This window comes from Petaurus breviceps, unplaced genomic scaffold, assembly GCF_028583685.1.
Source record: "Petaurus breviceps papuanus isolate PSGF00001 unplaced genomic scaffold, PetGlider_PUasm1.0 90466, whole genome shotgun sequence".
Lineage (NCBI taxonomy): Eukaryota > Metazoa > Chordata > Mammalia > Diprotodontia > Petauridae > Petaurus > Petaurus breviceps.
In genome coordinates, this window is record NW_027187260.1 from 1765299 (window position 1) to 1778541 (window position 13243).

At 34.9% G+C, this 13243-nt stretch overlaps 1 protein-coding gene across 2 annotated transcripts in view; it reads left to right on the top strand.

Moving 5' to 3' along the window:
* Positions 1-13243, top strand: part of NVL (nuclear VCP like) — a 604731-nt gene that overhangs the window by 545944 nt on the left and 45544 nt on the right. For both annotated transcript variants that reach the window (XM_069062596.1, XM_069062595.1), the window contains 4 exons: positions 182-446; positions 3141-3359; positions 4067-4171; positions 12535-12597. In XM_069062596.1, coding sequence (XP_068918697.1) covers positions 182-446; positions 3141-3359; positions 4067-4171; positions 12535-12597 — 652 coding nt within the window. The remainder of the gene's footprint in view (positions 1-181; positions 447-3140; positions 3360-4066; positions 4172-12534; positions 12598-13243) is intronic.

The following is a 13243-nucleotide window of genomic DNA, read 5'->3' on the forward strand; positions in this document are numbered from 1 at the left end:
TTTGTCAACTTCCCATAGTACTTTGGTATCATAAGTGGCCATTAAATATTTTGGATTGGATTGGGGTGTGATTGATTTTTTTTTTTACCTTCTAGCATCTTGAGAGTTAATTTTAACAGATAATTTTATATATTTTAAATGGATACCTGAATTTTTACCTCATGCTTTTCCCCTATAACAGAATTCTTCGGACTTTGTGCAGAAAGATGAAGCTCCCCAAGGCTTTTGATTTTCGTCACTTAGCCCACCTTACACCAGGCTACGTTGGTGCTGATCTTATGGCACTACGTCAGGAAGCAGTCAGTTGTGCAGTTGACAGGGTCCTGTTAAAGGTGAACATCTTGAAACACAAAGATGGTCAGTCTGGAGGTGTGACAATTGAAGACAGTCTGGTAGAGCTGATGGAAACAGAAGATGGTTCAAAACCACAGGACCTTCCTGTGAAGGTATTGTAAATGGCTACACACTTTCTTCCTTGTGTCCTTTATTTTAATTAAGTCAAGCCAGTTTATGTTAATGAGTTAATGAGGCTCCTTATTCATTGGCATAGTTGCATGAAGCAATCAGTTGTTTACTTAAAAATTGAAGAAACGTCTGTTACTCAAAAAAAAAACCTTTTAGTTCTTTATTATTTATTTTGAATAGATTGGATCTACAGCAAACTTTATACAACTACTGAGCTTTTAAGTAATTTGGGCAAGTTTTTCAATGAACTTTTAAGGTTGGTTTAAGGTAACATTTCCCTTCTCATAGCTACAGTATCTATCTCAAGTCAGATACAGTCCTGGAAGTCAGTCACAGTGATTTCAGAAGAATGTTTATGTCAGGCAGAAACCTTTTAAGGGAATAGTACTTTCTGAAAATTTTGAAAACAGTCATAGGATCTATATGTAGACTAGATGGGTACGTTAGAGATTATGAAGCCTTTATTTTATAACTAGGGAAATCCCCTGGAGGTTAAGTAATAAGGTAGCGGTCTGGATTTGACCCCAGGTCTCCCAACTCCAAATCCAGTCTGTACCATTACAGAATCTGATCAGCTCTTATTGGGCACTACAAGCAAACTGTTTTAAGTAATTCAATTCAGTAATCATTTATTATGCAATTGATAAGTTATTGGAAATATGATCCATTTCCAGATTCATCCAGTACAGGAGAGAGCTGATCAGTTTTGAGGAGAATATTTGGAAATCTAGGCAAATTTTAGAGAGAAAATAGTTTCAATGCAGGGAATCAGGGAAGACTATGTGGAAGGAGTGGTACCTGAGTTGAGGTTTGAAGGGAAATAAACTCTTAGAATTCTTACCAAGCAAAGATTAGGTGACCAGTTGGTTGTTGGTGATATTGTAGATGAAATCCTTATTCAGGTACAGATTAGACTAGATGGGTTCTGAGGTCCCTTCTAACTCTTCAAATATGCAAAAGTTCATTGTTAGTAAAATTCTTATAAATGGAAACACCTTTAAAATCTACTGGGAGAGAATTGTTTTAAGGAAGCCCATGGTATATTCTTTCAGAAAGCATAGAATCCTTTCTAAAATTAATATATGGTCCATTTAATAATTCTGTAATCCTTTACTTTCCCCTCTGTTTGTAATATGCACATTTCTTAAAGCTTTTCTACTGTGTGAAAGCATGGAGTTTTTAAAACTAGTGTTCACCAAATAGGAGTTCCAAATTTCAGAAAACCTGGTATTTCAAAATGTAAGCTTAACAAGCAGAGAAATTGACAATAATTGCCATTTCCCTTGTACCCAAAGCTCTGCCCTGTGCTTAGCCTGATCTCACTGTCTAATAAGCATGTCCCACTTTCCTGTCTTCACTCACATTCTTCTGTCTTTCCCTTTCCTCTTTACTTCTTCCACTAGACTCTTACCCTTTTTGGTTGTAGGCACTCCATACTGAAGAGAGTGTACACCAGAGCCTGTCAGGTCTTTGTGGGAAAAGTTGTCTCAGATATCATTTAATTGTTGATGAGAAAGGAACCTAAAGTCATTTGATCTGGTCTTCTCTCTGGATCATGGTTAATAGTTAAACCATCAAAGACTAATGGTCATGCATCTAGTTTTAAAAACTATTCTGGGAGAATATTATAAAGCTCTTCTAAGCTAATATAATACATACTTGTTGGTTGATTGATTGATGGTGATTCCACAGGTTTTTATAAAAATACTTTTTTTCTTTAAAATAGTTGTAAAAGGGCGGCTAGGTGGCACAGTGAGTAAAGCGCCGGCCCCCAAGTCAGGAGGACCCAAGTTCGGTTCCGGCTTCAGACATTTAACACCCACACACACAAAAAACTAGCCGTAACCTTGGGCAAGTTACTTAACCCCAATTGCCCTCCAAAAGGCAAAAAAAAAAATAGTTGTAAAGACATCATATATTTTATATGCTTTTTCCTTTTACAAATATATATTTGCTGCAATTTCTCTTTTTGCACATGATTTCCCTTCTTAGGTACTTATTCCTTTAAACTAAATAATTAACTACATGTCTCACCTTTCGGTACATTTCTTAGTTCCTGCTATGCTATATTTCCTGGATTGGAGATTTCATTTTACATTGGAGCCTATTTTACCGTTTCCTTACTCCTGCAGCTAGCTCTGTGTTTATTTAACTGCTACATACTGTTATGTTAAGTGTATTTCCTTTAGTGTGTTTTGTCATGTGTGAAGTCAGAGAATAACAAAACCGCTTCAGAGTAACTTCATATATTTGGAGACAATGGTATTTCTTTTACTGTTCTGGATCAGCTAAGTTATTATTGAAATATTTCCCCAAGGGCTGTACATTTGTTGGTGTGTAGCTCTTGTTTCATTTGTTGTACTTGTATCCCCCTAGCAGCTAGCACACTATCTGGCATTATATATGTAGCAGGCATTTAATAAATGTTTGATTGATTGATTATATGAAAATTAGTGGAGGACCATTTCATTGAATCACATTCATGGTAATGTCAGTTTAGGAAAACCATTAGTTTGTAAAGAAATTTATTCTAGCTTCCAGAGAAGCAAGAATAGATGTCTTGGGGGGAGGTGTTACATGAGTATAAAAACATAGATGTGATCTTTTCATTGAACTCTAAATGATATATAATTCTCTCTCCTTTTTCTGCCTCCCCAATACCTGCTGTCTCCAAGAATGAGTTGCTGAGGCTACTAGAATTGCTAAAGGACCAAAACTCCATCCCGGAAGAGCAACTGCAAATGCTGTGCATAGAAATGAATGATTTCATTGTTGCTTTGTCCAAAGTACAACCTTCTGCTAAGAGAGAAGGCTTTGCCACTGTCCCTAATGTGACCTGGTCGGATATTGGAGCCCTGGAAGATATTCGAGAAGAGCTCACCATGGCAATATTGGTAGGTTTGTCCAATGGCGAATTGTGCGGAGCAGCCAGAGGTAGAGACTCACGCCCCTGAGTTCTGTTGTGTACAGTAGCTGTCTTGGCTCTTCATCTTCTATTGTAGGAGTCCTGGCAAACCAAGTCAGCACCTTCACCTGAGGAGTGGTGTGTGCTTCTGAGACTTCCCTTGGACTTTTCTTTATTTTTAGTTTGTGATTCTGTGTGTCTGTGACTTCACCAAAGACACATCAAGTTTTATTCCAAGACCAGATTCTTAAGTCTGTTTCTGAAATGGAATATTTAAAAATGAAAATTAATTTTAAATTCACTCCAGCTTTTGATTTTTGTATTTAATTTCTATTTCTACTCTTATTAATCAGCTTTAATAATATTTAAATCAAATCTATTGTTAAAATACACTAAAAGAAAGATAAGAAATGGATATCAGTTTAAATTGCAGGAAGAGTATATCAGACAGGCAACTGCTATTCTGATTTGTATGGAATTTACATTTTCCAGAAACCTAACTGATTTCTGAGATCTCTGTTTCAAACATTATTCTAAATAGTGCCTTATAGGCATATGATACATTTGAGCCCATTTAACACCTCTGTATTTTGTCTTTTTGATGGGAACATTAAGACTAGACATCATTAGTTCCATTTTGGGGGACATGTTGGGAAATGATTAGTAATTAAAATATGTTGGGATTTTTGTTTGTAGGCCCCATTGCGTTATCCAGATCAAGTTAAAGCTCTTGGATTGATGACTCCAGCCGGTATCCTTCTTGCTGGGCCACCTGGCTGTGGCAAGACACTCTTGGCAAAGGTGTGTATTTAGGCTGTATATTTTTGTATATTTGTACCACACAGTATGATAGATTCAAGCGTACCAATATAGTAAACAGAAACATGGTCTCTGAGTAAAAAAAATGAAACTGATTGTAACTTAATAGCAGTTTTACTAGGTACCAGTATACTTATGAGCCATTGTCTTATTTTAGCTGTTCCTTTGAAAAGCATGTACTTGATACTTTCAGGACTCTTTTTCTAGTACTACAAGTAAGGATTTTGAGAACTTAGAAGTGGTGGAGGAAAGCTGTTGGAGCTGAAACTATGTAGCAAAAGATCTGTAGATTCTATATTTCTCTGGTCATAATTGCACTCAAGACTTTTGAACAGGTATGTCAAGATGACATGGTTGCTTTATTTTTTGTTTTTGTTCAGTTGTGTCCAGCTCTTACTGACTCCATTTGAGATTTTCTTGGATAAGATACTCAAGTGTTTTGCCATTTCCTTCTCCAATTGATTTTATAGATGAATTAGCTGAGGCAAACAGGCGTAAGTAACTTGACCAGGGTCACACAGCTAGTAAATCTCTGAGGCTAGATTTGGACTCAGTTCTTCTTGACTCTAGACTTGGCCCTCTATCAGCTGCACCACCTAGCTATCTGTTTTACCTGTTGCAATTCTGTGTATTGCTTTTTTAAAAAAAATAGTTACTGATAACTTTATTAATAGTCAACTGGGATAATCCATAATTTTAAAAACTTCATTTTAACGGGTAACTTTTAATACTCTTTTTGTTGTCACACCTTTGTTTATTCAACTAACAAAAGAATGGTGTACTCCTTATACACCTGTCAGATTTCTATAGCAGTCTCAGTTTGAAGCTTAGAAATAAGTCAATAGGCATCGATTTAAGCATCAGTGTGCCAGCTAGGCACTACAAAGCAAAAAGAAAAAACAATTCTAGATCTCAAAGAGCTCACATTCTAATGGAAAAATCCTCAGGTGACATAGTAAAATAGTCTTCATGAAGCCCATGTTCTTTTTTTTTCTCTGAAATATAATATCTTTTTATTTTATTAATTTGTTTCCTTTTAGTTCACAGGATTCAATTCCACAATTTCTTGAGTTTCACATTTTGTCCCCTTCCCTCCCTTCCCCCCCATGGCGGCTTATAGTCAAGCATAGGATCTGTAAATACCTTCACATTATACATTAGTCAGGTTATAAGGACGGATTGTACCAGCTGGAATGAAAAGTGGTAGAGGACATAAAACCAAATAAGAGAAGGAAAAAGATCAGGTATTTTGCTTCCACCTGGATATAAACTTAGTTCTTTCTCTGGATGCACATATTTCTCTCCATCATGAGTCTTTGGGATTGACTTATATCACTGCATTGCTGAGAAGAGTCCAGTCTATCAAAGTTGGTCATCACACATACATTGTGTCTGTAATTGTGTACAAATTTCTCCTGGTTCTACTCTTCTCACTCAGCATCAGTTCTTTTAAGCCTCTCCAAGTAAATATGAAGACCGTCTGCTCCTCGTTTCTTATAGCACAATAGTATTCCATAACGTGCATATACCACAACTTGTTCAGCCATTCCCCAATTGATGGGCACCCCCTTAATTTCCAATTCTTTGCTACCACAAAAAGAGCTGCTATAAACATTTTTGTACATATGGGTCTTTCTCTCATTTCTATGATCTCTTTGGGATATAACCCTAGGAGTGGTATTGCTGGATCAAAGGGTATGAAAGTATTTATAGCCCTTTGGGCATAATTCCAGATTGCTCTCCAAAAAGGCTGGATCAGTTCACAACTCCACCAGCAGTGCATTAGGGTTCCAATTTGCCCACATCCTCTCCAGCATTTGTCATTTTCCTGTTTTGTCATTTTAGCCAATCTGACTGGTGAGATGTGGTACCTCAGAGTTGTTTTGATTTGCATTTCTCTAATCAATAGTGAATTAGAGCATTTCTTCATGTGCTTATAGATAGCTTTAATTTCTTTCTCTGAAAACTGCCTGTTCATATCCTTTGACCATTTATCAATTGGGGAATGACTTGTATTCTTATAAATTTGACTCAATTCTCTGTATATTTTAGAAATGAGTCCTTTGTCAGAGACATAGGTTGTAAAGATTCTTTCCCAATTTCCCACCTCCCTCTTAATCTTGGTTACTTTGGCTTTGTTTGTACAGAAACTTTTCAATTTCATGTAGTCAAAATTATAATGTTCTCTAATTCTTGTTTAGTCATAGTCTTTCCCTCTCCACAAGTCTGATAGGTAAACTATTCCTTGTTTTAGGAGACTGCTTACAGTATCAACCTTTATACCTACATCATGCACCCATTTAGACTTGATTTTGGTATATGGTGTTAGATAATGGTCTATGCCCAGTTTCTGCCATACTATATTCCAGTTTTCCCAGCAGTTTTTGTCAAATAGTGAGTTCTTATCCCAAAAACCAGGGTCTGGAGGTTTATCAAACAATACGTTACTATAGTCATTGACTTCTGAATCTTGTGTGCCTAATCTATTCCATTGATCCACTCCTCTATTCCTAAGCCAGTACCAAGTAGTTTTGATGACTGCTGCTTTATAATACAGATTGAAATCTGGTATAGCTAGTCCACCTTCCCTAGCATTTCTTTTCATTAATTCCCTTGATATTCTGGACCGTTTATTCTTCCAAATGAATTTTGTTACTCTTTTTTCTAGCCCTATAAAGTAGTTTTTTGGTAAATTAATTGGTGTGGCACTAAATATATAATTTAATTTAGGTAAAATTGTCATTTTTATTATATTAGCTTGACCCAGCCACGAGCAATTGATATTTTTCCAATTAGTTAGATCTGACTTTATTTGTGTGAAAAGTGTTTTGTAGTTATGATCATATAGTTCCTGGGTTTGTTTTGGCAGGTAGATTCCCAAATATTTTATAATGTCTACAGTAACTTTAAATGGGATTTCTCTTTCTATCTCTTGCTGTTGAATTTCATTGGAAATATATAGGAATGTCAAGGATTTATGTGGGTTTATTTTATATCCTGCAACTTTGCCAAATTTATTTATTGTCTCAAGTAGTTTTTTACTTGATTCTTTAGGATTCTCTAAGTATATCATCATATCATCTACAAAGAGTGATAGCTTGGTCTCTTCTTTGCCTAACTTTATTCCTTTGATTTCTTTTTCTTCTCTAATTGCTACTGCTAACATTTCTAGTACCAGATTGAATAAGAGGGGTGATAGTGGACACCCTTGTTTCACACCTGATCTTATGGGAAATGCTTCTAGCTTCTCCCCATTACGTATAATACTTGCTGATGGCTTTAAATTGATGCTACCTATTATTTTAAGGAAGGCTCCATTTATTCCTATACTTTCTAATGTTTTTAATAGGAATGGATGTTGTATTTTGTCAAAAGCCTTTTCTGCATCTATTGAGATGATCATGTGGTTTCTGCTAGATTTATTGTTGATATGATCAATTATACTGATTAATATACTAATATTAAACCATCCTTGCATTCCTAGAATAAATCCTACCTGATCAAAGTATATTATTCTTGAGATAAGTTGCTGTAGTCTTTTTGCTAGTATTTTATTTAGAATTTTTGCATCTATATTCATGAGGGAGATTGGTCTATAATTTTCTTTCTCTGTTTTATCTCTTCCTGATTTAGGTATCAGTACCATATTTGTGTCATAAAAGGAATTTGGTAGGACTCCTTCTTCACTAATTTTCCCAAATAGTTTGTAGAGTATTGGAATCAATTGTTCTTTAAACGTTTGATAGAATTCACTAGTGAATCCATCTGGCCCTGGAGATTTTTTCCTAGGGAGCTGACTGATGGCTTGTTCAATTTCTTTTTCTGAGATGGGATTATTTAAGTAATTTACTTCCTCTTCAGTTAATCTGGGCAACTTGTATGTTTCTAAATATTCATCCATTTCCCTAAGATTGTCAAATGTATGTGCATACAGTTGGGAAAAATAATTCCTAATTATTGTTTTGATTTCCTCTTCATTGGAGGTAGATTCACCTTTTTCATTTTTGATACTCATAATTTGGTTTTCTTCTTTATTTTTTTTTTATCATATTGACTAAGGGTCTATCAATTTTGTTGGTTTTTTTCATAAAACCAGCACTTGGTTTTATTTATTAATTCAATAGTTTTCTTAATTTCAATTTTATTAATCTCTCCTTTTGTTTTCAATATTTCTAATTGATTATTTAATTGGGGATTTTGAATTTGTCCTTTTTCTAGGTTTTTTAATTGCATGCCCAATTCGTTGAGCTCCCTTTTCTCTAATTTAATCACGTATGCACTCAGTGATATAAAACTTCCCCTAAGAACTGCCTTTAATGCATCCCACAGATTTTGGTATGTTGTCTCATTATTATCATTCCCTTGAATGGAAGCCCATGTTCTTTCCTCCATGGAAAGGCATGGAGCTACTTACTTTGAATTCCCTGTTAAAACTTTCCAACTTAGAGTTGTTTGGTGTTTGTCTCAGAATTCTTCACCTTTTCTTAGTAGAGAGTAAAGAGCCTATGATAAGCAGCTGAAGAAGTGTGAGATAGGGTGGACTTCTAATATCTGATGACATAAGTGACAGCTACTAGTTAAGAAAAAGGTAGTAGAGGCAACAGAAGCAATGAAAAAATTATTAATGTTTTCTATTTTTTACATCACTATGGTAGTATCTCATGTATCCTTCCTCCTCCTTCCATCCCGTATGACAAATAGTATTTGTTTTGGAGAGGAAACAATAGTTAGAACATTTGATCTCTGTACATTGAGAAAGTCCAAAAACATGTAGTTTGTAAACACCTGTGGAAGGGGTAATTTGGGGGTGTCTTCTCATATATCTTCATTTCAGTACCATTTGATCTGTACAGTTTTGTTACATTTACTTTTAATTTTTTGGTGTCTAGCTCTCTCCATTTATTTTGTTGTAGTTACTTTGTATATTGTTTTCTTGGCTCTGCTTACTCCACTCTACATCAATTCATTTGCTGTATTCATCACTTACTTCATTTCTGACTGCAGAGTAATATTCCGTTGCATTTATATACCACAGTTTGGTTACCTATTCCTCAGCTGATGGGCATCTACTTTGTTTCCAATTCTTAACTATCACAAAAGGAGCTGCTATAAATATTTAGGAATATTTGGAGACTTTTTTCTTATTGATGGCTTCCTTAAGTTATTCTAAGCCCTGGAAATGGAATTTCAGGTTCAAAGGATATGGATGTTTTAAGTAACTCTATTTGCATAATTTCAAGTTGCTTTCCAAAATGTTTGTACCATTTTACAACTCCACCAGTAATGTGTTAGTATGCTTATCTTTCTACAACCCCTCTGACATTGATAAATACTATTTTTTTGTTCATAGTTGCAGGATGTGAGGTGTAACCTCAGGCTTGTTTTGATTTACATTTCTTTTATTATTAATCATTTGGAGCATTTTTTCATGTGGTTGTCAGTACTTTGTCGGTCTTTTCATATCTTTTGACCATTTATCTATTGGAAAATAATTCTTAGTCACATATGTATATATGCGTATACATATTTATTGTTTATATTTTGTATATAAACCATTACCAGAAAAATTGGATACAAAGATTTTTTTCCCACTTAACTACTTCTCTTCTTATCCTAGATGCATTAATGTTGTCTGTGTAGATTTTCAGTTTAAAGTAATCAAAATCTTCTGTTTTATCTTTTGTATTTGCTTCTGTTTCGTTAAGAATACTTTCCTTTTCCATAGTTTTAAGAGGTACATGATCTATTTTGTCTTCTAATTTTTATAATAAGATCTTTTCATTAAGGTCACATAACCATTGAGACTGTGGTGGAGTGTGATGTAAGATGTTGACCTAAGTCTAATTTCTTCTGGACTGTATCTCTCATGTCACATCTGTTCTGTTGATCTGTCTCTTTTTCTTTAACCAATACCAGATGAAAACTGATGACTGCTGCTTTAAAATATGAGGTCTTCAAGTTTAAATGGAGGTCTGAAAATTTAAAATGTAGATCTGAAACTGCTATTCACCTTTCATCCTTACTTCTTTTCATCATTTCCCTTTATATTCCAGATCTTTTATTTTTCAAGGCGAATTTTGTTATTATTATATTGAAGTCTGTGAAGTGTCCTCTTGATAATTTGATATGATATTAAAAGTATAAGTTAATTTTTTTTTTTTTAAGCAATTGGGGTTAAGTAACTTTCTCAAGGTTACACGGCTAGTTATTTCTGGGTGTGGTGCTAAGTATCTGAGCCTGGATTTGATCCCCAGGTCATCCTGACACTGGGGCCGGTGCTCTTACTCGCTGAGCCACCTGGCCGCCCCAAGCATAAGTTAATTTTGCTAGTTTTATCGTTTTATCGTATTGGCACCCTTGAGCACTGAATATTCCTCCAGCTCTCCATGTTGCTCTTTAATTCTTGAAGGAATGCTTTGTAATTGAATCTAAGTCTTTTGTGTGCTGTGGGAGGTTGATCCTCAGGTTTTTTTATGCATTTTGAAGGCATTTGAAATGGAACAGAAGCAATAATTAAAGCATTTTCAGGGTGCTACATGAGTGAAAAACAGCTATGTATTATTCAGTAGCTCTTCAGTATAATTGTACCATAGTTAATATTTGTAAGGAGAATTATGATGGACAAATCACTTGACTTGTGCCCCAGGCAATAGTAAAAGACTGTTAATTTCAGAAGACATGCTAATCTGCATCAGTGGAGGTAGGTAGGGTACAGTTTCCAAACAGTAATAATCTCATATTTTGAAACCTCCCCCCTCCTTTGGTATACATAATTTAAGAAGGTACAGGAGTATTTTTTATTTTATTTTTTTTGCTTTTTAGAGGGGAGAAAGTAGGGCATTTGGGGTTGTGACTTGCCCAAGGTCACACTGCTAGTAAGTGTTAAGTATCTGGGGCTGGATTTGAACTCAGGTCTTCCTGACTCCAGGCTTGGTGCTGTATTTAATGTGCCACCTAGTTGCCCCCTCCCCCCCCTTTTTTTTTAATTTTAGAAAGATTTCAGAAACAGGTGAAAAGTTCAAGAACATAAGGATTAAACTTAGTTGCCTACAAAATTTACATGTATATAGCATGCCACATTCCTAATCACTAGCTGAAAGAAGTATTATTTTAATATTTTGAAAGACCTATATTTTTATTGTTATTTGTATTCAGTTCCCATATGCAGATCACAACCCTTCTCTGCCTTAGTAAATGATTTTTGTGATTTGCTGTGGCCCAGGAAAATTCATTGCCTGTTCCTAGTGATAAAACTTTCTATAAACCCTTAAGTTTATAGACTTGGCCTCAAACGACACACAGTCCATCGTCCAGTAGAGAAAGTAGCGAATCCTTTCCAAACTGGTTTAACTTGTCAGAGCTTGTGCTGCAATGACTTTAAAGACTACTATCACCTATCACCCCACCCCAGTGAAGAATGAGAGTTAGGACTAGAATGAAATCTTTGAGTTTCACTTCTTCCAAGCCTGGTTAGTTGAAAAAGCTAAAATGCAGCCAGAAATACGTAATCAGAGATTTTTAGATATGGAAAGGACAGTGGACCTTATGTAGTCCAACTACTTCATTGTATAAATAGGGAAATAGTCCAGAGGGGTTATATAACTTGCTGATTATGACCTCTTTCACTTTGTTGCTTTACACAGTTCTCCAGCTGCATTGTATTGTTTGGAAGTATAACTTTAAGAATGAGATAGATTTAAAGGAAATTGTCGGGGCCAGAGTTCTGATTCAGTCTATTTAACAAAGTTCATTTTTGTCTTTGGATTCTGGTTCTTGGCTTATTCTGTTTGAATGATCTGTTCCCAATTGCCGTGTGATATCCTTCAGCTCTATCTTGTATAACTTTTTTTTTAAAACCTACATCAAAATTATGTTTGAACATATACTGTCATTTATGTAGTCTTCAAGTTCCATTTTTTTTTTCGCCAAAGAAATGTAGGCATTTTTAATGCAAAACAGCTTCCCTTAAAAGCAAACCTTTTAAGAAGAAAGTATTTATTACCCCTTCATAAATATCAGTACAATGGACTTCACTAGAATTGTGGCAAAGGGCCACGTCTAAATTTATGAAATGAAACCAGGGATATGTTTGTTGTTTTACTTACAGTTTGTGTTGTTTGAATGTAATTCATGGACTGTTTAGGTTAACATTCTATTACTCCTTTCCTTTAATTTGGTTCTGGTCCATTTCTTCCTGTTCACTCACTATAATTTGCTGAGATCCCTGAAGAACAGGGAGATAAATACAACCATAAGAATGGTTGGGGGGAAAAAATAAGGGCAACAAAAAAATTTGCCATGCAATAAGTAATATTCAGTTTATTTGTTTTGCTTTCATTTTTCAGGCTGTTGCAAATGAATGTGGACTGAATTTCATTTCTGTGAAGGGCCCTGAATTGTTAAATATGGTGAGTAATATTAATGGCATTAGCCATTGATTGAGCTCTCTTTAATTATTGCCTTAGGAAAAATAAAAGTAATTCTAATTACAGTATAAAGTATCTAAATGACTCAAACACACAATTCTTCATATTTTTTTATTTCTTACTGCTTAATAATGCATTATGTTCATATGCCTTTTTTAAAAACAAAACTTTTCTCAATTAATGAACAACTGTATTGCTCCATCATTCATTCATTCAGTTCCATTTCTTTATCGCTGAAAGTGCTCTTATAAATATTTTGGCACATACTGGACCTTTGTTTTTGTCTTTAACTTTTCTTTTGTTTTTTACCCACTAATAGAATTTCTGGTGCCAAGATTATGGACATTTTAGTCATTTTGCTTATGTATTTCTATAATGATATCCTGAATAGTCTGATGATTATGAGATTTGTCTTTCTGGGTTTTGTTTTTTTTACCTCCTTTGGTAGGTAGAATTGGGCCCTTTGGGTCAAACAGTGGACATTTTAGTTTTCTTTTGTTTTTTTAATGTCATTCCAAATTACTTTCCAGAATCCTTGAACTAGTGTATAGTTCCATCAGCAGTGCTTTATGCCTGTTTTTCCATAACTCTTCCAACATTTCCTGTTTCTGTCTTTTGCCATCTTTGC